This window comes from Trematomus bernacchii, unplaced genomic scaffold (assembly GCF_902827165.1).
Source record: "Trematomus bernacchii unplaced genomic scaffold, fTreBer1.1, whole genome shotgun sequence".
Classification (NCBI taxonomy): Eukaryota; Metazoa; Chordata; class Actinopteri; order Perciformes; family Nototheniidae; genus Trematomus; species Trematomus bernacchii.
In genome coordinates, this window is record NW_022987313.1 from 3,980,041 (window position 1) to 4,007,901 (window position 27,861).

The 27,861-nt window shown below is 40.6% G+C and overlaps 1 protein-coding gene across 3 annotated transcripts in view; it reads right to left on the reverse strand.

Moving 5' to 3' along the window:
• aqr (aquarius intron-binding spliceosomal factor) overlaps positions 1-27,012 on the reverse strand; it is a 50,217-nt gene extending 23,205 nt beyond the window's left edge. For 2 of the 3 annotated variants that reach the window (XM_034125516.1, XM_034125514.1), the window contains exons 1-25: positions 26,889-27,012; positions 26,328-26,432; positions 25,959-26,015; positions 25,714-25,754; positions 25,564-25,599; positions 23,680-23,800; positions 23,363-23,503; positions 22,605-22,673; positions 22,339-22,439; positions 22,145-22,221; positions 20,980-21,044; positions 18,933-19,049; positions 18,702-18,815; positions 17,868-17,971; positions 14,197-14,299; positions 12,446-12,566; positions 11,851-11,992; positions 11,129-11,307; positions 9,983-10,150; positions 8,204-8,373; positions 7,066-7,307; positions 6,745-6,894; positions 6,151-6,220; positions 4,644-4,754; positions 3,971-4,080 (exon numbers count right to left, since the gene is read on the reverse strand). In XM_034125516.1, the coding sequence (XP_033981407.1) occupies positions 3,971-4,080; positions 4,644-4,754; positions 6,151-6,220; positions 6,745-6,894; positions 7,066-7,307; positions 8,204-8,373; positions 9,983-10,150; positions 11,129-11,307; positions 11,851-11,992; positions 12,446-12,566; positions 14,197-14,299; positions 17,868-17,971; positions 18,702-18,815; positions 18,933-19,049; positions 20,980-21,044; positions 22,145-22,221; positions 22,339-22,439; positions 22,605-22,673; positions 23,363-23,503; positions 23,680-23,800; positions 25,564-25,599; positions 25,714-25,754; positions 25,959-26,015; positions 26,328-26,411 (2,693 nt within the window). In that variant the 5' untranslated portion in view covers positions 26,412-26,432; positions 26,889-27,012. Of the gene's footprint in view, positions 1-3,970; positions 4,081-4,643; positions 4,755-6,150; positions 6,221-6,744; positions 6,895-7,065; positions 7,308-8,203; positions 8,374-9,982; positions 10,151-11,128; positions 11,308-11,850; positions 11,993-12,445; positions 12,567-14,196; positions 14,300-17,867; positions 17,972-18,701; positions 18,816-18,932; positions 19,050-20,979; positions 21,045-22,144; positions 22,222-22,338; positions 22,440-22,604; positions 22,674-23,362; positions 23,504-23,679; positions 23,801-25,563; positions 25,600-25,713; positions 25,755-25,958; positions 26,016-26,327; positions 26,433-26,888 lie in introns of those variants that run through there. The other variant, XM_034125515.1, reaches the window with a different exon arrangement.
• Between the last annotated feature and the right edge of the window lie 849 nt (positions 27,013-27,861).

Consider the following 27,861-nt stretch of genomic DNA (forward strand, 5'->3'; position numbering starts at 1 on the left):
TTAAGTATGTAACAGACTTATTCAATGTGCAGACACCAGTTCCCACTCCATGCCCCGCTATTCATACAGTTATAGTGAGCAGGAGTCATACACAGGGTATAGCAAAATGAGAGACATGCATCACCCCTTCCTTACTCCACTGGAAGTGTTGCTAAGAGCTATAGGGTACAATTTGCTCAGTGCCACAGATGGATAAGTGGTAATTAACAATGTAGGTTATGAGGAAACTTTAAATAGTACCAGCACAAAAACTTAATTAATATTCAATGACACCGAGCTATTTATATCTAGGTGCCTGCTAAAAAGCTTTGCTAGCAAAAAAAAAAAAGAAGGTCCTGGCTGATAAATATAGCAGCAGTCATGAAGAACTGTAAATGTTTTGGATATCTGAGATAGTCTCTGTTTCTCCAGTATATCGTGAGGGCTTAAAGTGCACTGCCCCCAAACGACTATTTACCCCATCTCACTATGTCTCAGTAGTAAGGACTGAGTCACTATCCTTCAAGGCATAACACACAGACTCACACACACACACACACACACACATAAATGGGGATAAGAGAGCTGGGAACTACCGGGGCTTCTTTAACAGAACTCTAGTGGTTCCTGTCTGAGGCCATTTGTTTTTGGCTCTGCCACCTGTGCTACATGGAGAATAGCAGCACTGTGTGTATTGTGTGTCCATTAGGGTGTAGGAAAAAAAGTTACAAAAAAACCACAGTCAGAGAATGTGGCCACTTCAGATAAAGGAGGGCTTTTTCCTGACCTGAGCTAAATAAACATTTTAAAAAAGGTCTTTAAACCTGAAATGAAATTATTTAGTCATGTAATTGATGATTTTGCCTCCTTCTTCACTGACCAAATTCAGAAAATTAGACAAGCAGTCAGTGCCTCTGCATCAGGTACAGCAAATGTGTTGTCCCTATGTCCACCTAATATCAATTCAAACACCATGACACAATTCCATCAGATTAATGGTAAAAACTTAGAGGACATTATTCAACTTCTGAAATCCTCCTCCTGCTGCCTTGATATTATTCCAACAGGATTTTTCAAAGATGTTTTTCCTTGCATGGCCTCAGATCTACTTCATATAGTAAACACATCTCTTCACTCAGGTATTTTTCCAGAGGCCCTGAAAACTGCAGTCATTAAACCGCTCTTAAAAAATAATAATCTAGATGCTTCAGTAATGAACAATTACAGGCCAATATCAAACCTGCCATTTCTAGGTAAAATCATTGAAAAAGTTGTATTTCAACAGTTGAGTAACTTCTTGCATTTAAATAACTGTTTGGATGTGTTCCAGTCAGGATTTCGTCCAAACCACAGCACTGAGACTGCTCTTGTAAAGGTCTTCAATGACATCCACTTAAACACAGACAGTGGCAGAACTTCAGTGTTAGTATTATTAGATCTCAGTGCTGCGTTTGATACTGTTGACCACAACATATTACTAGACCGACTAGAAAACTGGGTGGGACTTTCGGCAACAGTTCTAAATTGGTTTGAGTCCTACTTAAAGGACAGAAACAACTTTGTTTCTATAGGTAAATACACATCTGAGTTGACAAATATGACATGTGGGGTTCCTCAAGGCTCCATCTTGGGGCCTCTTCTCTTTAACATCTACATGCTACCACTGGCTCAGATAATGAAAAACAACAAAATAAGTTACCATAGCTATGCGGATGACACACAAATTTACGTAACAATTTCACCAGGAGATTATGCTCCAATTCAAACACTGAGTAAGTGCATTGAACAAATCAATGACTGGATGTGTCAGAACTTTCTCCAATTAAACAAAGATAAAACTGAGGTAATGGTTTTTGGAGCCAAGGCAGAACGTATAAAAGTTAGCGCTGAGCTTCAGTCTGCAATGTTCAAAACAACAGATAAAGCCAGAAATCTAGGTGTAGTCATGGACTCTGACCTGAGTTTCAACAGTCACATTAAAACAGTTACTAAATCTGCCTACTATCACCTAAAGAACATATCTAGGATTAAAAGACTAATGTCACAGCAGGATTTGGAAAAACTTGTCCATGCTTTTATCTTCAGTAGACTCGACTACTGCAATGGTGTCTTTACAGGTCTCACTAAAAAAATCTATTAGAAAGCTTCAGCTGATTCAGAACGCCGCTGCTCGAGTCCTCACTAACACTAAGAAAGTGGATCACATCACTCCTGTTCTGAAGTCCTTACACTGGCTTCCTGTGTGTCAAAGAATAGATTTCAAAATACTGCTGCTGGTTTATAAAGCTTTGAATGGTTTAGGCCCAAAATACATGTCTGACCTACTGCTAAATTATGAACCATCCAGATCTCTCAGGTCATCAGGGAATGGTCAGCTTTCTGTCCCCAGAGTCAGAACTAAACATGGAGAAGCAGCATTCAGTTATTATGCTCCAAATATCTGGAACAAACTCCCAGAAACCTGCAGGTCCGCTGCAACTCTTACTACTTTTAAATCCAGGCTGAAGACTTTTCTTTTTGCCGCTGCTTTTAATTGAACTATTCACATCTTAAACTGCACTGTAACTTTTATCCATGTCTTTTTTCTTTTAATGTTTATTTTATTATCTTTTCTTTTTAATGACTGATTTTAAATGCCATTTTCATAATGTCTTCCATTTTTGTAAAGCACTTTGAATTGCCTTGTGTTGAAAGGTGCTATATAAATAAACTTGCCTTGCCTTGCCTAATTATGTATTTCTTTGTGCATTTATTCTTTATTTTTTTTGTCTTAGTGTTAATTATTGATTCATTAAAAAGGGCCTAATGGAGCATGGGAAATTAAAATACATGTTGGGGAATAATTTGCTTGACACAGTTCATCATTTTCTCCTCTCACTGTCTCCTTTCCCATGGCAACATTGTGTAGAATGCCTACACCCTTTCTGAACAACCTTATTTATTAGGGTATTGAACAAATTATTATTAAAATAGGTTTTTAGGTTATCAAAATTGATAAAAAGAGAGGAACTGTTGGGGAATAATTTGCTTAGGTATTCAACCTTTGACACAGTTCATAATGTTCTCCTCTCACTGTCTCCTTTCCCATGGCATAGTTCTACGGCCTTGGGTATTGCTGCTATCTCTCTTAAGGAGGGGCAGCTTGGGCGCATTGTTGTTGCCAGTCTATGACAGAGCACAAGCCGCCATGAGGTAGTTTATTGTTCAGGGACGTAGGTTCCCTGGTGCATATTCTTTTCAATGGACGAGAGCTCTAGTTAGATTCAGGGTCCATATTGCTTTAGTCTCACTGATGAAGAATGTTGATTATTACACTCCGAACTAGTTAAAACCTCGAGCTGCAGAAGAGTTCTTCAGAATTGGTTTGGCAACCGCTGTTTCAACTCGTGACACACCACCTGTCTTGTAAATTCTCCGGCTGTAACTCCAAATAAACCATCAGTGTTTGCCATCAAAGCTCCTATTTCCAATTGCTTCAGAACTTTCCCCCACAATACATATTAGCTATTTCCCTGTTGAATGTATAGCAAACACTTTTCTTTTGTTTTTACATTCAAAAGATTCCTCCTACTAGCATTGGGCATGAGGTGAGTTTACGTGGTCCCGAGCAGAGCAAGTGGAACCGCCTCTGAGTGCAGGGCTGCAGGGAGAGATCACTTACACTGGTGGAATGGCCTTCAATGTCTAATGAAGATAAACCAGGTCCATGGCTCGCATATGAGAGTATCGAGTAGCGCTGTCATTTTGTTTGCTCAGACTAATTATGTATGTGAGCAGCTGGGATGCATTTGTGTGTCTGCTTTGATCAAACTGTAAAGGTAATTGTTATGCACTATAATATAAGTCTGTAAGATAGTTCAGGTATACATTCAATTTGTCTTAATTTCCACATGTGCATGTCTGTTTGTTTAGGTGCATCTATCGGTGTGTGTGTGTGTGTGTGTGTGTGTGTGTGTGTGTTCTCTCGCCACCTGCCCCTGGCTGTCCTCACCTGCTGAAGTCCTTCTCAGTTTCCAGCTCCTCTTCTCCGTGGCCAAGACGCAGGAGATGGCGCTCGTCGATGTCTAGAGCCATGATCTTTTCGAACAGCTGGTTCAAAGCCTGATGAAGAATGAACCATGGAAACAAAAAAAACATGTTCAGACATAGAAAATATATTTGTTTGTGTGTGTGCTTTTTTCATAGACATGGTTCATAACAACCCTTATGGATTTTCGGTGTCTTTATTAATCTATGTATTTGGTCCAATTCTTCATACAGTGCTGTTTGTAATATATTTGAGGTATTTCTCATGCTATGATGAAGATGTCTATTCCTGTATCAATAATATAAATCAAAAGTGTAACTATTGCATTAGGTTTTCATCATTACATCCAGCTATTGCTTTTTGTGGCCATGGTTTTTTTGGCAAGCTTCCACTGCTGTAAAACAACAGCAGATTAGTTTATGATTAAATACTGAGGAGACTCCGGGTCGCAAGGGAGATTAGATTTTAATTGTTCCTCTATGGTTTGAATATGACTTTTGGCTGATTAATGGGCAGCTCTGAGTACAAGCTCTATATTCTCCAGACGGCTGCACAGCTTTTTAAACAGGGTGTTAGGGAAATTTTTAGATGTGATGTTTTTTCTTTGGGGTGTAGACGTAGTGTGTGGCGAGTTAACCTGGTTAGAGTGTGTGACTATCAGGGTCCTCTGCTCAGGAAAGTTGTGATAGAGGTTGGAGATGATCTGAACGGCAACATCTGTCTTTCCGGTACCTGGTGGTCCAACAACCTAGAGACACAGAACCAATGAAGAAGGAGGTGTGAAAAAAGAAATACATTTTTTTGACAGAAAGAAGCAGAAGATAATATGAGCAAAAACCAAAAGTAAGGTCACATTGCATAGGCGCTTTCCCTGGAGACACCCTAGTGGTTGTGACAGCGAGGCCATGTGCATGTCAGAACGGGCTAGGCTGGTGCTCCATCGCTAGCCGTGCTCAGACACACAATGCAACAAGGCTGTGGTGCTGCCTGGCATGCTAAAACACAGTGACTGCAGATGGGAAAAAATACAGAGATACTGAAAATGGGAAAAAAGATACAGGAGGCAAGAGTTTTTCTCAAGCCCCCTTCTGTACTTGTTGTCTGAATGCTAGTAGCACATCATCTATTTATACAGGTCACCATGATAATGAAACTGAGCAACACATTTACTTAACTGGTGGGCGAATAGCATCTAATTTAATAAATACATATTCATGAAACGGGGTTGGTCTTCGCGTGGGCATCTCAGGTGAGTAATTTCAACAAAAAAAGTGGGTACAATTAGATATTCCGGCATAAATCGGATGATAATGAGCTCTACTTGAAAGCCAAGCCAGGCAGACCGGGAGGTGGTGTGTGTTTGTTATGGCTGCTAATGACATATGCCAAGATGGAAGGTTAGAGGGGGTGAGGAGAGGAGCGGAGCAAGGCATGCATGTAGAGTTGTTTTACGACTCTGATGATAGCCTACTTTCCTCTGCTGGCTGTATAATAAATAACTCAAGACCCTGCTGCCAGCTTCCAACTACCACATCAATCAAGCACACCAAAATCACTTTCGTCAGAACAGTGTGTGTTTCTTCAGCTAACTGGAATAGACAGAGCTGTGGGTGTGTGTATAGACTCCATAGCTGTCATTTGTGTCATATTATGTGCGGCTGACTATGTTATCAGCAGTGCCAAAATTACAGAGACGGTTTTAGGGGAATGTGTCATCACGTTACAAGAGTGATGGAAATAGAGATACCTTACAACAGCATATTTAGTGGTGAAGGAATTTGCTTTGGTGCATATCACAAAGATGAATAGTTACACATATTTATACCAGTGAGGTGGAATCTGCAGCATCCCACCCCTGGATATAGGATGGGTTAAACACATGGCTTCTTATTCTAATTTAGTCCACAACTATAAACTCTCATTTTATTCTGTTACCTAAAGAATACAGTTGGAGACAAAACACTAAAGTTTAATCATATCTGTACGGCTATCAAATCATCTTCCAAACATAAATAGAGAGGGTGCCTACACAAGTGTATCATGAAAACCAGATATTCATGATTATTGTTTATGTGTGTACACTCGGTCTTGAATGCAGTGTAAGAAACATAAACATTGAAACATAAAATACTCAAAGTGCTTACCATGGTGAGGCCTGGCTGCATCCCGGCCCGAATGGCTTCAATCTGAGTAGGAGTGAACTGAATTGTGTTCCTGTAAAACATGAACATTGCTTATATTAATACATCTTGTAATTAGTTGGAAATACTGAATATCCTTGACAGCATTCTTTCACTATTTTTAAAGAGATGCTCCAAATATTATTTTTATTGCATCTTTAAAAGATTGTTAAATCAGGTCTTCCCCATGGACGTGTTGTTTATATCAAGATTGAAATATCAAAGTGTAATTCGGAAAGGCTCAAACACTACAAGATGAATCTTTAATTTGCAATTATTTGGTGTTATAGTTAGCAAACACATATTTGCTGTGCAGCTTTAATTGCAAAACACCAGGGAGACAAATAAGTCAAATGAGTGTTGTCTAGTACATAATAAGTCCCCATTTTTTTATACTCAAAATAGTATAGTATATTTTAGGTAAAAAAGGTTAAGGACTAAATGTTTGTTCATCACATCAGAGAGAAATCAAGGTTTATCCAAACAATGAACAACCTTTGACCCCCTTTATCGTTTTATTGTGAACGAGAAGCCTGAATCTGCGCAGTGACCTCTCACCTTTTGGGCTGGTTGTAGGGATATGGCCCGCGGTTGGGGGTGACAAAGGGCTCAACGATCAAGGTCTTGTCTTCACTTTGGTCTTCCTCTGGTTCATCAGTCTTTCTTTTCTTCCCTTTTTCAGCTTTTTTGGAGATTGGGAACTTGATTCTGGTTAAGCAAAAGGAAGAAGGTGAGTACAATATAATATGCTATAATGTAATATATATTATTAACCATATCTAAACATAGTAATTAGCCTATACATTTATTTTGAAGAAGGTCATTCAACAGCAATAACACTTATATTTATGATGTGATTATTGGATGTTTGACTTTCACCTGAACGGGAAGACTTGCAGCTCGGGGTCGTCCTCGGTGACCTTGATGGTGTAATCAGGGAAACACGATCGTAAATGGTCCAGGGACAGAAAGGTGTCATTGAAATCCAACGTGGAGATCTGATTAGGCATTTTGGAGTAGTGGGCGCTGCCTGGGTCGCCATAGCCAAGGATGATGTCGTGAAGCCAGTCTGGGACCACACACTCGGTGTTCATCAGGTTTCTGATGGTCTCCAGCACTGCCTAAAACCAAGAGACACAAGAGCTGTTTTAGCTGGATAAGAATAGCTTTGTGGTGGGCTGATGGGACAGCAGGTAATTTGTATGTCTGTCAATTATATTTTAATGAACTGCAAACTGTCTAATACCCTGAACATCAAACACCGGGTAGGGGAACGCGTTTACTTCTATCTATGTCACACATCAAAGATGGAGAAGAATGTTTCCTGAATACCCATTAGTTCCTGTTCGTTCGAAATTCATTAAAAAAAAAACACTTCAAAATAAGCTGTCATTTTTCCGTCTGTGAAAGACGGTAATGCGTGTGCCGAATTAGAAATAGCAGTTTTGACAAAGCAGTAATAAGAGGCTCTCAAATACAAAGATGTGATAAACAGCAAGAGTTTTTTGCAATGATTAACATCCAAAACTAAAATAAGTAGAACAAAATGAAGCAAAAGACAGATGGTATATCTAACAAAAGTTTCACACACTTACATGGATAACTTTAGTATGACCTGCTTTTTAATATCTGCAATAACATCTACATATATTAACCTCTCTTAACCTCTCTGCTGTTGGCACCTGTATGTTATACTGACAATAAACAATGGTTTATTGGTATACAATGCTGGCTTGCTGCCACAGGAGAATTCTTAAAGGTTAGGGCGAGGTTGGGGTACACAACACATGAATAACCAGTGAGAAGTGTCTCTCATTGGGACCAGGGAGGGAGGGGGGGCCTTGAGTGGGTGGTAATCTCAGGGCTGCCCTGGCCCCAACCTTACAGCTACAACACCCAAGAGAGTGTAATATGTGCGATACATCACTCTAGGGTGGTGTTGGCAGGACCAGAGCTCAAGGTCTGTAGATTAACTACTCAATACAACATAGTGTGTGCTTTAGCGTATAGTCTGAACCTTGAAATTGTTCTCCTTGGGTTTGCGTCTCATGATGACGTTGAAAGACTCGTAAGGGTCTTCTGTGCCACTCTGAATGCTGCTGGTCATATCCTGTTGATACTGGTTTGGGTCCAGCCACACACGGAAGGTTCTGGCGTCTCCTCGCAGCTTAGGCTTCGGGTCGGGTCCTAAAGCAGAGGATTTGGGGGGGAATAAGTGTTACAGCAATGTAGTAATGACAACCTTAAGTGATAAACAATACTTGTATTTTTTTCGAACGGTGTTACATTAACAGTATAATGGAAACCAACAGACAAGTGTTAAACGTCAACATGAAAACTGAATATAAATGAGATAATCCTAACACCATTCTCTTAACAATATCCATTCTTACATTCTAAACAAAACACTTAGAGGAGAGTTCACCCTGGCTTGCCTTGCTACAGTTCTGCGAGTCCCCATGAACAGGAATTATATAGATGCTTGACTGACAGGCCACGGGCTTAAGGCTTCCCCCATAGGGAGCCTGTGTGCTGCAGCAAGTGCAGCTTTCACAGATGTCTAAATAGATTCTTGTATGGCGCTGCAGGGCACAGAGCAGGAAAGTGAAACTCAATCCCTTCGGCATCTGATGTGTGTGTGCGACCATCTATGTGTATGTCTGTCTGTGTGCACACGTGTACAGCTATGGTGGATGATCAAATCCCCCTAACTAAAAGGAGAATGAAAGCTTACGGGTGGAAGCTACACCCTCAATGGCATGGAATAACAATGTGGACAGCTGGGCCAAGGTGTGTTAAAACAAGTACGTGCCATTGTATTGTGTTAAGCTGTCAGTTATTAAAAGGTTGGATTAAATCAATACACATTTAGATTTAACTGTTTTGATATTTCCCACAAATATTCTGTATTTAAGCCCTATTGTTTTGCACTTCTCAGCTTGCATCTCACCTTCACGTGCCCAATGATTTATGTCCAACCCATCCACCCAGTTACCTTGGGTACCACTTAGCCCCGTTGGGGATCTGAAAGTTTCACCAAGCCAACAATCTCAGGGCATGTTCCCTGCAGGCTGCATGTCTAGTTAGAAAGCCCTGCCCTCTGCATATTTAATCCAAACAGATGAGAGGATAGGGGAAAGAGAGCTTCAGTGCACGGACACATGTTCTGACAGGGACAAACGCAAAGGCTTAGAATAGCAGGGCTGCGAACTAACTTAGGTGAACCTACGACTCCGAGGAAATGCTTTGGGCTGTGGTTAAAAACATGACAGTGAAACAGAGGAGATTGTGTTGCTGTATAAACATCTTTTAATTTCCAGGAAAGACCAGGAGTTTAAATTTGATATGTAGGGATTCCTTACGCGTGGACAAAAACAGAATGTTTCTATTAGCAAAATACGACAGCTTAGAAATAGAACTGGCTAAACTTTGTAGGAAGAGCACAATCAGTGTTCTCTTTCAGCATAGAGTGTATCCCGGTATAGCCAATGCAACACTTCCCTTAAATCCAATAAAGGAAGCAGAGGACAGGGTCCAAATCTCTCAGGTGTTGCCGTCGACCTCAGGTTAATGGAATGTTAATGTGAACAGGTCAGGTCTCAATGTGACTGTCACCATGACAACCAGTCTGACCCTCTCTCAGGATTTGTCGTTGGGGAGACAGAAGGTCTGACGGGTGGGTGGATGTCATGTGTCACTGGTTGGTTGGTGTGTGTGTGTGTGTGTGCGTGTGTGCGTGTGTGCGTGTGTGTGTGTGTGTGTGTGTGTGTGTGAGCAGGAGCACACAGGATCATACCTTCTTCAATGACGCGCCCCTTGTCATCCAGCATGCCCTGCACCTCGCAGCCTCTCACGTACACCAGGCCCGTCTGCTCCACAAAGGGCTGGCGCCGGTCGAAGCGCGTGCCGTAGGGCAGGTTGGGGCGCACCGTGATCAGAAAGCAGACGTCATGCTTCCGCAGCCCTGTGGGGAAAAGGGATGAACAGAGGGGTTAGAGAGAAAGAACAAAGGAAAAGAAGGGTTTTAGACAAAGAGGGGACACGGGGAGAAAGAGAAGTAGTGTCGGGGAGAGTGGGGATTAGCCTGTTCTTTAAAACATGATGCTCTAATTAGACAATGGGGTAAGAGCTATTGGTTATAAGGAAATACACCATTCCTTCACTGAAATTACACAAAAGAAAGTGAAACCATAAAAGTGGGTATAAAGGAAATTAAGACATCAATTTGGGATACTTACTAATACGCTTACTTTTTTTTAGCCAGTTATCACTTCATTACTTCTACAGCATTTGCCCATTGAAAGAGCCCATTTCCTTTCTACATTAATCAGTGCAATACCCCATTGGCATACATTAGTGTATGAATATATCCTATATCTTTCTCCGGAGCGCTATGGCAGTCAGCTTGCCGACGGCTTCCTTGGGCATCTATGTGCATCCCAGTGAATCAATGTCTTTCAAGGCTGACAAGCTACTGTAAACATTATCTACAGTGCCCTTATCAGCCACATTGAGAAACGGAGAGGAAAATGATCGGAAAATAAAACAAAGCGGCTCAGTTGAAGAGGCTACCCAGAAATAGCATGTCTTCAGAGACATGAGGCAGGTAAGGGTCATGAGTCAAGGCCCAGTGGGATGAGGGAAGACTTTATGATGGTTATAAACTGTTTAATAGGACTGCTAGAAGACACAATAAGGGAATATAGAGGGAAGACAATGTGTAGCAGGTCTAAATGAAATGGAGGGTAATCAGATTTAATAGGCATGAAGTGTGTGAGGATGTGTTTTGTAATCAATACGTTGTTGTTAATTCTCCCTTCCCATTAGAGTAACTATAAATAGATTGAGAATGCAGGATAGCTGGAATAGCAATATAAATGGTGGACAGACCTTCACAAAAAACGGATTCAAATACAGTAAAAGTATTGGCAAAACATTTTACCTTCCCACTCATGCTTGATGTGATCTTGTACATTCAGATTTACAGTGACGTCCCCTCGCACACGGGCCGGCCAGCTCTCTCCAATGTTTGGCTTGGCAACCTCCACTATGGAGAAGGAGGTGATGGTCTGAGCCATCCTGGCCCAGCCCCCAAACACCACACCGCCGTACTCCGACTGCCTGCGTAAAGGGACAGACACGACAAGAAGTTAGACAAGCGCTGTGGGCTGTTGTCAAGATTGAAATCAGTTGGATTTAGGGCAGCACATGGCACTACTGCTTACTTATTTACTTTTGCAGGAACAACAAACAAGTTGACATAATGGGAGCACGTATTATGTTAAGCATGCAGTTTCCAAATGTGGTTTACAAAATACCACAGTCTTTTAATAAAACATTATCAATCCGCAATGCCACTTAGTCAAATGAAAGGGGGACACAGGATAAGGACCTTTATTCATTGATGTTAAAAAGATGTTATAAAGTGTGCTGGAGAGATGTGTTCTCCTTAGAAAGAGAAACCAAAGAAGCTTATCAGTGTGCGAGAATCCTATTTTAAACATATAACTTGTATGATGATAAGATTTACACTTATTCAAACTCATTTTATTGCACATGACCCTTTTAACCACTTCCTCTATAGTATTTTATTCCTAGCGTTTTACCCTACATATTGACAATATGAGCATACAAGAAAGATATGTTTCTGTAGAAAGCCCTCACCATGGTTTCATACGCCAAACCACATCCTCTATGTCCTGTCTGATCTCATAGGTGGACTCTAGACGAAACAGGTTAAAGTTTCTCAACAGGTAGTCATGGAGGGTCAGGAACTGGAGATTCAGCTTAGGTAGCGCTAGACAGCCTGAAAAGACAAAGAGAGAAATAGAAAGAGACTGAGTTAACATTATTCACATTTGTTGAGTAATAACACACACTTACAATAATCAGTTCATCATTTGTGTTTGTATTCAATTACAAAATGGCCAACATTTTATGAAGCAACATCTGTAATGTCAACAGTTTGAATTGTTGCTTCTACAGAGGCTAAATGTCTATATGTTACAGTCAAAGTAATATGCTTAAGGGCTTTTGCTTGTGCTCCGAGAGTTGTTAAAGGTGACCTTGACAACTAAAGAGGATTCCCAGAGAGAGATGCCAGTTCAGTGCCAGATAAGTGCCAGATAAGTGCCCTCGGGATAAGAGATAACAAGGTGTGGGTGCAAACACTTATTTTTGAATGTGTGCTCTAGTGTTCCTAGACTAAAACAGGCACAGTAATGCAAACCAAATCACATTTCACAGACACAACACACACCTTCGCCTGAGTAGTACTCTGTCGGGACAATGTTCTCATCCCAGATTATTTTTTCTGTTGGATAAAGGGGCATCTGGTTAAGTTGCTCGATCTGAGAGATTCTGCGCTCATGACGGGACACCTGTGTGTGGCAGACAGCAAGAGAGACAGAGAGAAATTAGATGAATTACACATTTTTCATTGTCCCTGATGTTTATCTTCTCCCTTACTAGAACACATACCAGGGAATAAAGAAAAAAACAAAACCACAAAACCAGGTCACTTCAAAATATGTTACATCATACCCACGGCAAATTTCTAGTTTACCTGAAACCTCTTTATAACATGTCTTGTGTGCGGAATCTCTATTTTAATGCATTCACTTCTGCACACATACATAATATCTAATATGCCAAGGGGAGGACTATTGACATCAGTATACATATCGGCTCATCGGTTCCTCCAGAGGAAATGAAAGCCTTAACACAGGCTGGGGTGTAACAGAGTGTTTCTCAAAAAAACATGTGCCCTTCTCCCTAAGCATATGTATGGCTATTTCCCCTGGAGCAAGCACAATTGTTTTGCTACCTTGTGGCAGAGTTCTAGCCCTGTGGGCCCTTCTGCTTAAACCCACTCGTTCAGAGATGTTGGTTGTTGGGGGCAACCTCAGGCGCACACAAATGAGTCCCCTGACATTGTCTCCTGCAACAATCTAATCAGATAATTATGAAATAGCTTTTCTCCATTGCTTCTCTGAAAAGGACCTGGGGAGGGTCTGAGTGGGTAATTATGAATAACTGCAGGACAGCCTTGAAACACCCACTTAGATGAAGAGGTCTACAGCGCATGTGTGAGTGTCTGCTGGGACACTTCAGTAGTTTCCCGGGGGGATTTAAAAAAGATTCAAACTGGGAAACAAGGGGAAGTGGAACCAGAGAGGACAATCAAACTAGCTATAGTTTTTTTTAAATATAAAAAAAAGTAAGAAAAAAAAAATGTCTATGTTATCAGCACTTCCTCTAATTTACCCTACGACACACAAATGCCCAAATAAGGGAGTAATTGGATTAGAAGGCAAATTCAAGAGGGACGGGCAGTGAAGAGGGGATACTGTACGTATTCCAAGGTCAAGGGCTGAATGACTTTAATATGAGAAACACAAAACCTATTATGCCGCAGCGCTGACCGGCCGGTTATTGTTCTGAAAAATAACTGTTCACCAGCATCTTAGTAGAGGTGCACCAATACCAATTATGTAGTCTTTATAAGGCCAGTTGACAAGCACACAGTGCCTGAAGTATTGCTTCATTCCCTTATACAATTACAGCATTTCCATATAATAAATAAATGTCTGCAGAATTAAATATTGTCTAAGATAAAAGAAAAAGTATATTTGACGTACAGAAAAGTATCATATTTTCTACTCAAAATTATTGTGGATAATCATTTTGCAAGTCTGGTTTGCCATAAGGTTTCCAAAATGTACACGCTATATGTCACTGGTACCTTTCTGCATTTCCATCCAGGTCACATTTGTTTTTATCTCTACAATCTATAAAATCCCAATGCAAACAGGATTTTGTGAGACAATGATGGGTCAACCTCTGTCTCTTTAGGGGTTGAAGGTGCATGCTTGTCCAAAGAATTGTTTGTCTATTTTAGAGTTAAAGGCATCAATCTGGACGGTCACAGTCAAGGGAAACCCTTCCACTATGAAGCCTAAGACTTGCATTGTATAACAGACACTAAACTAAAGTCATGACTGCACTTACCAGAAGCTCAAGGAGAACCTCCTTCTCATAGGTGGTGTCTTGTCCTTCAGGCAGCTCTGGCAGCAGACACAAATACGAGGCCACCCGGTGGAGCGTATTGGGACTACGGAGAAGATAAACAAGAGGTTAGTCAGCTAAAAAACAATTTATAAGGGCTGACAACAAGCAGATGCAATTAATTGGTTTCCAAAGACAATTGTGAAGATTAATCATGAGAAAGAGATCATCTGATGTCTAAAACAACATTTGGTTATGGTATCATTGCATCATATTTCCAAAAAGAAAAAACTGCATGTTCAGCCTCTCTCTTAGAAAACTACATCCCCTTCTCAGAAAGACATTTCAAATGGCTACAGCAACACCACTTTATGTGTGAAGATACACCGGCTTATCAAATTCTTTGTGCTTGTTAGCACTGCGGCACAAAGCAATTCCTGTGTTTGCTTTGACACTCACTCTTGCTCTGTCAGCATGTGTGTTAAGGGGCCGGGGAGCACTGATGCGACAGGATTATGAAAATCAAAGCCCATCTCCTTCTCAGAAAGCTGAGGCATGGCTCTCTGCATACAGACCTGTTTTAATCAGGCTGACACACTGTGACACAGGCAGGGTCTGGTACACAACGAAGGACAGGGCCTGGACACATTGTGACAGCCCTGGACAGCCACACGTGGCCCTGACCGGCTGAATCCGTGAATGTGCATCAATTCTGCTACTTGTGATGCCGCGCTGGGGCAGTTGGGCGGCAATTCTGCCAATGCAGCAGTTTGATGGCTCAGTGGATGACCTGGCATAGGTCATGTGGACATTACTTCCCTTAGCAACAAAATAACAGCAGCACAAGAGCTCACTCTGAGTAATGGAAATGACTGGACCAGGTCATGACTGACAGCTGAGCTAGGGGCAGGGTAAGGTAAGGATGGGGACATGACAGAAACTGGTCTACAGTAAGTTTACTAAACAACCTAAAGGCTTTTTGTTCAGACTTTGGATCAGCTATTTAAAAGCCATTTTGTTTAGCTGAAGTGTATGTTTGTCAATTAAATGCAATTCTTAGTCCAATAGGGGCAGTTTTATTCAGCTAGCTACACACAACATGAAAAAAAGAACCCATCCTGACAACCCTTCTTTTGAATTGACAAAGCCAAAAAAAACGTATGACAAAAATGTGTTTTCCCGGCAGCTTAAATCTGCTAAATATTGTGGACGTTTATGCTTTTGCAATGTTTTCTTTTCTTTACCTATTCACATAATGCCGTCAGAAAAGGAACCAGGATTAAATGAGAAGCGTAATCGATCAAATCCAAACGGCCTTTCCAATGACAGTACCACGCTGAAGAGCTAATCCATAGACCCAATTACATCCTTTCTTTTTGCTTTTGATGACTCTCTTCAATTTTGCCAGCATTTCACAAAGTGCTGCATACTCTTTGATCATATAGTCAATTCACTTTTGGCCTGAAATGACACACATACTAACATGTTTTATGTAACTGAAAGTGTGTGTGTGTGTGTGTGAGTGATAGAGAATGGGTGTGTATATGTGTGGGCAGACTAAGCAATAATGCTGCGTTTGGGTGTTTGGGGGACTTAGCGGATAAATTCAGAGCGGCGGGTGACTGGGAGCTTAGCCCGTGGGTAGAGCAGCTGGAATAAACTGGCATTAGCATGAGTTGTTTGGATGAAAAGTGCCTCGTTAAATCTGATCGGCATATTTGGAGTTACCCAGGAGCTGCTTTGGTGACAGTTGTGGAGCAGGGAACAATGCAGTTCCTGCTATATTCAAAACCCTAATTCTGGGAGAAGGAGCAGAGCCTCTTGAAATGCATGAAATGGTATAGCTCAAATCTTTACCTGATTCAGCTCAGCGCGGCTCATAACCCTCTGCCTGACTCAAAGAAACTAAGTTTGGGGTTTAAGAATTTATAATCCACTAAAGAAGTTAAAAAGAGGTGATGGATATGCAAACATCAAATGCGAAGAGGCAATGTATGTTGTTCCTACACGGTCAGAGAAATGAAAAATAAAGACCAAACATACTAAACAAACAAGTATTCAGCTACTCATTTAAGTTTGTAGTAGAGCTAAAACATTGGTGGTTTAAAGACCTTCTAAAAGCTTTGGTCAATGTTCATTATAACATCAAAATGACAAGAACGATTAGAAACCCTGAAGTAATTATAAGTTAGAATTAAATCAATGTCTTATTACTCCCCTTCACGCATGTGCACAGGTTAAATATCCCACACACAGGCTAGTTCAAAGCGAGGGTGCTGTTTAGCTCTTTGGCAAGCTAATATGATCTGACAAACACAGCTGTTCAGACAGTTTATTCTCAAGCCACTGCAAATCGATTAAATTAATGAGGCGTGCCTCTCTCTCTGGCTGGTACCAGCTGCCTGTTCAAGGGCTCACTAGCTGCCATTTAGCAGGGAAGTCAGGCAGCAACGGTGCTGATGCTGTACTGCAACGTAGTGCCCAGATAGGACGTCTGCGTGGGGGCTTCTACTCTGACTGGGGTTTGTAATTTCTGGAGCTCCAAAGAACCTCAAATAAAAGGTCAGATCATCTGCTGGGGCGTTTCAAAGCATGGAACTCTTGGCCACTGACAGTGCTTTATGATGACACTTTTAAATAAATAAAGTACACTCGTACATTAAAGGGCCCATGTCATGCTTTTCCGGTTATTACCCGTCCCCTTGTGTGTTATGAAGGTTTTTATGCATGTAAACGGTGTGCAGAGTCACAAACCCTCAAAGTACACCCTGTAGCGAGTAAAACTCTAACACAGAAAATACCTCCCCAAAACGCCTCGTTGGAGATACGTCATTGTCCATTTGATTCTTCCATTTTGTTCCGGGTACGGCATGATGGCAAGCCGTACCCGGAACGAAATGGACCAATCCGTGGAGCCGTTACGTTACGTCCGCGGAGCCGTTACGTTAAGCCCCCGCTGGTCCAAATTGACCAATCCACGGACTTCCTCACACACACACATCTGTGTGCAGGGAGCAGGCAGCTCAGCTGATTTCTCCTCCCTGGCTGCAGGCTGATAACAGACAGTTGGGATCGCGGCGAAATTCTCTCTGCAGACCCATTCTCACAGCGTTTATCAACCTTTTTCTTACTCAATATCAAGCCACACTTATTGTTTTTACTTCGGATGTGAGTTTGTGTGTGCTCAGGATGAGTTTGGCTGTGTATCGCTAACAAGGAAACAACACCTCCACGGAGCTCAGCGCGATTCACAACGTCCCGACCAATCAGAGCACACTGTGCTCACAGGGAGGGTGGGGGCTGGAGCTATTGGAGCTACAACGAGCCGTTAAAGGCAGAGAGTGAAATTCAGTGAATACACGTAGTTTACAGAGATGCTGTATGAGAAACCAATGTGAGTTTGGAAAAATGCACAATATAAATCTATTCTAGTAGACCTCAACAATGGAATTATGATCAGTGGAAATGGCCATGACATGGGCCCTTTAAGTACTTGTATATGAAGCAGAATGGTGAAAAGCAGAAAGGGTGAACCAACACAAGGTTTTATATGCAGTATGTTTACACATCAAGTAGTCTGTTTAGATCCAATAAAAAAAACACATGCTAACGCCTTTTAGGTTTAACGCCACATCTGGTTTTTTTACTGATGGATTCATGGTGTTCTGCTTTACCTGAGATGCCCAAAGTGTTTGGTCAAGGATTCACGAGTGTCTACTGCTGCCACGTTGGACAGAGCAAAGTCCTGCAACTCAGGGAAATGAGCAAATGCTGCTCTCTGCAAGACACAAAACACAAAGCAAAACACTCAGGCTGATTTCCAAAAACAGACCACAATTAAAACATATTACTCATTATTACTGCAATGCCTTAACCAAGATAACGCCTCTCAAAAAGTATTAGGAAACATGGTAACAGTCTCGGGTGTGGCAATAGATAGATATACAATACCGACTTAAAGGTAGGGTAGGTAAGTTTGAGAAACCGGCTCGAGATACACTTTTTGTTATATTCCATGGAATGCTCTTAACATCCCGATAGCAATGAATATCTTAAGTGCTTTGACAAAAAATCCATAAAAAAAATGTCATCTGTGGAAGCCGTAGTACTGTAAAAAGCACGACCAATCATTTTAGCCGGTCAGCCTTCCATCTGTGCACAAACTTATCTCGTGCCCTCATTGGTCATGTTCGCGTTCGTGTGTGTTGGAGGAGGGGCTCTGTAAGGAAGTGGCAGATTTTTTCCGGTTGCGTATTTTCAAATTCTAGCTCACTCGAGCTGGTTTCTCCAAAATTACCTACCCCACCTTTAAGACATATATAATTTATCACAAGTATAAAAATGTAATTTGGTCACTGCCTGTATCATTTTATATTGAAGCCAAATATTCCAAACCCTACATCATATAGAAGAACACCCTGAATACTTTGTGTTTAAAAGAACAGAAACGAAGCAGGCAGCTGATTAATGTCACTGCATGTCGGTCCTTATCCATGTATAGTGTTTACCTGCAAAGAGAGGATTTTGTCATAGTGCAGAGTGGTCATCTCTTTCTCCGTCAGGGCAGTTCCAGTCTGGTCACTGATCTCAAAACCTGTGTAGAACTTCAGCATGTCCAGCAACTACAGAGAGGAGACAACAATACGAGTTACTTCTACATGTGAAAAAACAGAGCAGAGGTGTTTTGATTTCAGCATACAATCATTTCAAGTGCATTTGTGTCTGCTATTGTGTTGTACCTGGCAGAAGAGGTGTCCTTCCTTCTCTCTGTGGACGAGACTGGACAGGTGGCAGCTGACCACCAAGTGAGAGTCATCCAACACGGTGTTGAACCAACGCCTGGTGGGCAGCAGGGCCTAAACACACAAGACACCACGTTACAGCTTGTAACAAAATACCTGAATACATCCGGTGCAAAAAGCATTCTTTATCAGTAGACAGCATCAAAATAACTAAAAGCTCATTTGTGGAGGAAAGGGTTCAGATCGCCCTCCATCATGGTGGAAAGAATTAGGTATTGTATGAACAGACGTTTTACGAATCAATTGGCTCCACAACTACAGCATTTCCCAGCATCTGGACCATGATTATCCATACATCTTATTGATCCATGAGCTTTTCTTGTCTTGAGGTTGTTTTGCATCGTATGATAGAGAGGCAGGGCAGGCTGGCAGTGATATGTGAAGATCACTTCTCTAGACATCATTCATGTGCTTGCTGAAGCATGCGTACATGACATGAAGGCAAGTAATAGGGAAACCTGTCAAAACGAGATGAAAGAGCCGCTTTGGTATACATATAACAAAGAATTACGGTACATGTTGATGAACTGACAGCCTAAGAGATCAAATGACTGGTGCACACAGAACAAAAAAGAGGTTCAATCTATCATAGTATAAAAAAGAACTGCCCAGAAGAAAACTGCATTGTGAAAAAGAATATGAAATGGAATACTGAAATGCAAAGCACCAACAAAACGTCATATCCATTATCTTATTCATTGAAAACAGATCTTCAAAGGGAGCAGGTGCAGCAAGCGATACCTAAACACCGAGAGAACAGATACCTTTATATCCAACAGCCATCTTTGATCTCAACACAGCACTGACAGCCGGCATACAAGACACATGAAAACGAGGATCTTTTTTTCCTGTGTTCATTTTCAGGTCGTCATCAGAGAGGGGAAGTATGGATTTCAAGCTACTGAGGCTTTGTAAAAGGATCGCGCTGAAGGACAGGAGATGTCTCTGGAGACTTTTAGCTGGCCGGCCACTAGCCGCTGCCAGGAACAGCGAGGCCGGCCTGTCAGCACCACAGCCAGAGGAAATCTATTCAGCTCCTTTGCTAGAAACAGGAGATCTGCACAGGCAACAACAGCAACCATCGTATGTGTCTTCAGTCCAGATAACTAGCCACATTTGCTCCCTGAAAATGTGGTCTTTTGAATTAAGCCATATGATGATGGTGGTTCTTAAAAGTTCTTGCCTCATAACACAGAGAATGAATTACTCGGTTTCCATTGTGAGCCTGACCTTTCCGCATTTTATGTTCCCAATTACTACATACCAATGTATCTGCATTTTACCACTGGTGGTTAGCCATGCCAACAACCAGATTGTGCCAGGGTATTAAGAGTGGACTTGCCTGGCGTCCAGCTTAGTCTTAACAAAAACACGCCACAATACAGCCAATGCTAGTGTATTTCATCTACAAGACATTTATTTAAAAATCACACAGCAGATAAATACAAAAAATAGGGTGAGCTCCTTCAATACCTGGGATAATTCCAGAAGTGAATAGTGTCTCCGGTCATAACTCTTATGTCCAGCACACACACACCGCACATAACTCCTTACACCGTTATACCAAATGTCAAAAGCCATAAGGCTAAAAATAACCTTTCATACTTGGATAAAAGACAACAGTTTCAAATACTGCATAGCTTTGCAGACAGCAATGACAGAGACACATCGGGTGGAGCTGAGACTGGACATTTAGCTGTGTGTTGACCTGAGTTAGCTAGAAATGTGAAGGACAAAGGGCAAACGAGCTGTGCAGAGACGGATGTCTACACCACTTCCTTTATCAGAATACCATGATTAAGCAAATACACTGTACGTACACGGTGGGGATGAGCGTCTGCTTAGTCTGTGTAAAGCCTGAGTGCATCATCCTGCACTCTGCATTTTAAATTAAGCAATAAAATGTAGGCAGGGAGGAAGTACAAATGGCAAAAGATTGTCAAATTAACCGAATAAAGCTTTGCAATGGAAGGAAGTGTCTTACCTCCAAATCAATCATGAGTTCAATGAATCTTTCGCAGTAATGTACTTTGTCCATGGATACAGGCCCTATGGAAAAGGTAGGAGGAAAATCATTGAGGTTAGCACTTTACTTGATGTCAGGGAATACATGTTGACAATGCCTAATACAATCTGACAGACAAGCAGACATGGCTTTTTGACATACAAGGCCAAAAAAAAAGCCGGGGGAAAATAACGATGAGGTGTAGCAGTGGAAAGGAGGCTGTGTAGTTATCACAGAGGATATGAGGACAGCAAACGCATGTGGACATCACCATGGTGCCATGCTGAGTGTGTGAGCCTCACTTTGAGATACTGCATTGCCAGCACAGCAGCATGCTGGGACCTCAGCCCTCATTAAGCATGTGTGTGTGTGTGTGTGTGTGTGTGTGTGTGTGTGTGTGTGTGTGTGTGTGTGTGTGTGTGTGTGGTGTGTGTGTGTGTGTGTGTGTGTGTGTGTGTGTGTGTGTGTGTGTGTGTGTGTGTGTGTGTGTGTGTGTGTGTGTGTGTGTGTGTGTGTGTGCACTTAAAGTTGAGGCATGCAGCACGCATTAGAGTGATGTGGATCCTGCTGGGCTTTGGATTGTAATCTACCCTGTCAGGTTTGAATTCTACCTAAACCCACAAATACACGTTCTGTTTTTAGCATTCAGGTGGGGGGCCTCTGTGTCGGCCTGCATTACAACGTAGAAGTCGGTGCCAGTGGCTGTATGGCAGCTGGAGCACATGCTCCTTCGGCGGATGCACGACTCAGAAAGTAAAGGAGGAAGTAGTGCAACTAGAAATAGTGAAAGAAAGGGTAATATTGTGGTTTAAACTGGCAGTATGGCCCTGGACCGGAAATGATCTTCTGACACGGCAATCTATAGAAAATCCTTAGTACACTAATTATGCCGGGAAAGGTGGAGCGAACTCATGCTAAGATCTGCTTTGGGAACAAAGATACCCAGTATCATTTGTTTAACTCATTAAATGTAAACACTTATTTTGAGCTAGAAATCCAAAACCTTAAATGCACCATTTTTCAAAATAAGTTAAAAAATGGACCAATATCTAATGGTCATTTGTCTTCATGAATACACTTAGAATTAGAAGTACACAATAACACTATGAACTCCTAGGGAAATAAACATCATTATATTGTTTACCTGATGGCGGGATGGACACGAGAACTCCTAGAAACTTTTTAATGAGAGCTGAGAGGAATGCCCTCTCTTTCTGCGCCCTGAGGAGGACACAAAGAAAGCAAATTAGAAAAAAAGCTTAGCAACTCCTAGGATACCAAACACTATTTCCTAGTGTGTATAGATCTCAACACACAAGCAAAAGAAAATGTTATTACTGTTCAGCTTCGTCAGCCTCCATCTTATCAGATTTCTTCTTGATTAGATTCCAGAATTTCTGCAGCTTTGGGACTTTCTTAAGCTCGTGCTGGAGTCTGGACTGCAAACATGAAAACAAATGATCAGCAAACAGATCATCGTTTCAAACGTTGAGTATCATAGCAAGCAGGTTATTGTTTCCTATGATGAATATCAAACATTATTACTGTGTGTGTGCCAATGACCACCAGATAAACTTAATTAGGGTAATAGGTTGATATCTTACTGGTAGGAGGCCCATCCACATAGGCAGAGAGATGAGCTGCTGCACCTGCTCTCTGATCAAATCTACCTCCTGGGAGAGGGCGCACAGAGGGAGAGAGAGAGAGTGGTCAAAATGCACTGTGTATGACAGATTTTTATTACACATCAGCCCATAATAAAAGTATGCAACTAAAATATTTAGAGGGCTTTATAGGATACAATCAAAGTGCAGCAGGCTATCACAGCAGATTTTAAAGTGAGACATCTGCAGTGCTACCCTGTGGTTTAATGCGGCTGCAGAGCATCCAGAGGGGTGGGAGCTGACCCAGGTTTTACTGCCTGGTCTACTACTGCCATCTAGTGGGCATTACTAAAAAAGGTCCTTATTTCCACATTTATCTTGGGGAATAAGGCATTGCTTGCATTAATGAGTAAGAAGCCAATTGTTTAGAGTAACAATAGAATGGTGTAAGATGAACACTTCCCAACAATTAGTCATTTATCTGCCCCTGGATTCGGGAGTGCACAGCAAATGAATATATCGCACTGAATAAAGTATTCTCATATTCTACTGTGCATTAATAAACACAGCCAAGTCAAGCAACCCTAGTTTGATAATAGATGCATATTTTACTGTTATGCGATAAGGAATAGATACTCCCATTAATCTAGACATAAAAAACAAATGTTGTCATTGACCTTAAAGCAGCAGTACAAAACTAAAAGTGACATACTGCTCCATTGAGTCAAGATATTAAATATGAGTGTTATGGTACATACCAGACTGTTGAAGCAGTGGTCCAGGAAGACCAGCAGCACGGTTTGTTCCTTCAGACTGAGGCCGGCCCCCTCACTGGCCAATACAGCCTCCATCACACATTTGAAGAAGAAAGGGAAATGGCTCGGCTCCTTTTTGAACACCTGATGCACACAAATCAAAAAAATACAATAATGCTGTAGATAGCCATACATTTTAAAGGGTAAATGTGAAGATGGTGAACAAACAGTGAAGTAACTCATTGCAATATGGTGTCTTTAGATGCTGAGGTTGACACACATTAACAGTTAAGTGTTCGATGAGATACTTCATTTCTTACCTCCCACGCTGGGACATTCTCCCTGAACTTCTCGTTGACGATGCAACAAATGGACATTAGGTAGGCATTGCTGGACACTTTAGGAGTGTAGTTCACCCACAGGTAGTTCTCCAGGTACTGGCTGGAAGATGAGAAAAGATTGTATTCATATATATCCACCAAGTTGATTGATTGATACATTTTATTTCTAACAAGTAAAATAAATAATTACAAAACAAAACAAATGTTGCAGTGCATAGTAAGAGAAATCAAAACAAAAAATGAAATTTACAACAACAACAGCATTAGCAACATAAACAGTGCCACATCTAGTGTTCGAAAAGGAGTGAGAAGAAGTATAATTTATTTAATCTCACCCCCTTGTCCCTAAATGATTTATTTATAATCTGCAATAATTATCATTATTATTATTATTAATCTGCTTTACCTGTTGATTGACATATACACATATGTACATATACATATACATATACATATACATACACATACATACATATATGCACATATACACATACATACTCACACATATACACATATATAGGGATGGGTACCGAGCCCCGGTATTAAACGGGCCCCGGGGCTGAATTATTAAAGACTGTGGTACCGTTAAGCTCCGACGTTATCGGTCTTTTTATCGGTACTGGAGACATGTAAAAAATATGTCGTGTGTATTATTGCTACACAAACATTATATTGCAGTTTTAGTGTCGCCAACTCCGTTTCCAATATGCAAAAAGACTGCAAAATGCGTCATTTTTAGTATTTTCGATCTCTCTCCCCCGCCTGCTTGCAAGGGGGCAGTTTACACACACGCGGCTGATACATGCAGCAACACACACACACACACACGGAGGAGATGGCGGAGAGAACGCGCTCCGAGGTGTGGTTAAACTTTACCCGTCTCGATGTGGACAATGTTCGTTGCCTAAAGTGCAATAAGAGTTTAGCATGTAAGGGCGGTAACACGAGCAATCTGTCGAAACATTTAGCAAAAGTGCTCCACATTCAGACGGAGAAATGCACCGGGTTCGACTGTCTCTCTAGTAGCTCTGTAGCCCCATCCACGAGTAACGTTTCCACGTCAGGTGTTATGTATGCTAGCAGCAACACACGGAGCTAACTCAATGATACAAACATGGGTTAATGATTAGAGGTAACTGAGTTATTTAGTTTGTTAAAGTTTCAGCTATTCTGTTTACAATTCTGTCATCACATTATTAAATACGATTTGTTAAAACGTTGTTGTTTCTTTTGATGTGAAATATTATGTATTTAATTTAAATAAAAAGCAATGTTAGTTTTGTTCACAATTTGTTTATTTTCATTTAATTGTTTATTTGAATAGGGACAATGCACATTAATGAACACTTTAGACAAATAATGCTTCAAGTGTAAATATGCCGGATTTTATCTTTGAGCTCATTTCCATTCGTAGTCCCTGACATACAACATATAGTTAGTTTACCTCGATTTTTCTCTCCAAGAGAACCGATAAAAGTACCGTTAAAAGACCGGACCGATAAGTGGTATCGATAAAAGTAGTAGTACCGTTAAAACCTTAACAATACCCATCCCTACACATATACATAGTATTAGTATAGTATCACACCTTCCCCATCCCTGTACCTCGAGAAAATAATTTCTCTGTATTTCCTCTTGAACTGGTTAATGTCTGGACATCGCTTTAGCTCCACATTCACACTGTTCCATATTCTCACTCCACAGGCTGAGATACAAAAGTTCTTCTGGTTGTACGGACCCTATGAATTTCGAATTGAAATTGTCTCCTTGAACTATATCCCCCCACTCGTTGAGTTGTTTAAATAAATATTTTGTATTGGCTTCTTCATAATAGAGGGAATAAGATGAAGTGACATTTCCCACCTGAACTCAAGCAGCATAATTTTTCTGATGGCAAATCTGAAAGTAAAATGAAAAGAGGACAATAGAGAAAGATACATTAGTTTAAGTGTTGATGTGAAATATGTGATTAAACAGAGCAGTAAGGCAAATATTATTTTAGTATTCACTTACTTGGACATGAGAATCTCTTTTTCGTAAACATCTGCCAACACCTTAAAAAAGGGAAGAATTTGTAAATGTTAAATGCACACCGAACATCAGCACCTCCATGCTTAAAGCATAACAGGTGAGTAGAGTTCAGGCAGAGTTCATTAACTGGTAAAAGAAGCACTTTCTTTTTCCAAGTCTTTACCATTTCCTTGTATCAAACTCAAACACACAAGATAACAACAATTGCAGCAATGCATATAACTCACCTTTGGGTCAAATGGTAGCTTATTCTTTGCATGAGGAGCCCAATATTTATTAGCCAACTGAAAAAAGAAATAGGAAAACAATCAATAATAGTAGTAAAAATAAAGGAAACTTGTTTAACTTAGATTGACTATCTCTTAAGATCAAACATTACATGATCTAGAGCAAACATTCAAGTCTCCTGTCAAGAATACACTCCTCCCAACATATTATAAATTACAGATTCATTAAATCAATTACAGGTATATGCAAAACACTGACTGGAGGTTGAGAAAAAAGTCGCTCCGTCTTCAGCATATATAAAGAATGGGAAACATTTTGACAACAGATCTTGCTGGACAACAAGTGTAGGGTTGATGTAACATAATTACCTGTGTGACATATTCAGCATTAATCTGAGACACTGAAGGCGCCGCAGCCTTTTTAGCGGGGGTTTCTTTCCCCTTGGTGGCCATCTCAAGCTGCTACAATGACGACTGTCAGAAAAAGAGGGCAATGATATGTTATATGAAAGTAACCGTAGCTAATATTTGGTACCAATAAGGTTTGAAGTGAGTTGGTTGTACTGGTAATGCCTTAAGAATATGGGGCTGAGAAAGTTAGCTAATGTTAGCTAGGTTCAAAACTTCAGGATCTCAAGTTAATAAAAGAGTATTAAATGATATACATTATAACTGTTAATTACTGTAATGCCTTCCTGATACTTTTATGAACACGCACACCAGTTATGTAGGTTACTTGATCATTATTAATACTAAAGCATATCAAAACACAATAAGTAAACGTTAGCTGTTTCACACTATCAGGGGTGAGCTAAGCTAAGCTAATGAGTCGCAGTAAGATAATAACCAAGACTTTTTCTTAATAATGGCTTTACTGAAAAGTACCGGGGCGTACCCGATATATAATAATTATAGATAAAGCTCTCAAACCTTTATGTTTATTCCAGCATGAGTGTTACTGCCGTTGGATGGTTAGTTGCGCATGTACACAATCAAAACGCGCTGTTTGCGACGGACTTCCTGAATGGGTGCGTTCGTAAAACCGTCCCCGGATACAGAAGCAAGACCTCGGTTCCTACTACGCACGAATACATGTTTTTTTACATTTTCCAAAGACAACTAAACTTAGTCTTAACTGAAGTAATAAACCTTATCCCTAATTTACCTGCGTTTTGATTTAATATACAGAACATATATTAAAACTCTCAAAATTATAAAAATACATTAACAAAGTTAGAAAAAAAAACAAAATAATATTGGATGTCTGAAATATTAATGAAATTCATTTATCACAATGTTTTTATTTTTGTATTCATAATTGTCTTATAACACCATAATGTTAATCGTGAACATAATACACACAATTGTACCCAAAAGAATCACTGCACAGCAACATTTTATTATTAATTAATTAATCATCAATGAGTGAGTCAGTGTGTTGACTGTGAACCTTATGCCACAAATGTTACACCAAACACCCTCTGACATCAAACTTCTACATTATGAGCGTTGCCCGCATACTGTCATGTGATTGTGGACCACTTTATTTATATATATATTTTTTAATAATTTGCATTTATATATATTTATTTATTTCATTTATTTATTTATAAGGCAAATTGCAAAGTTCAGAGTAAAATGGATAACTATATCAACTTTAGCCTGATCATTATTGTCTGTAACCTGTTAATAATGTTTTTTTGTTTCTTATTTATTGCACTCTCTTTAAGCCTTCTTCTGATATTGCCATTGATTCAATGTGTATTGCCTCTGAGCAATACATCTTCATCAGTAGATGAATGATGACCAAAACTACCTCTGGTTCTTCTGTTGTTTTTACGATCAGAAAGGTTTTTAAAAACATTTACCCTGGAAATGGTTGCTATTTTTAATTTCTTCTGAA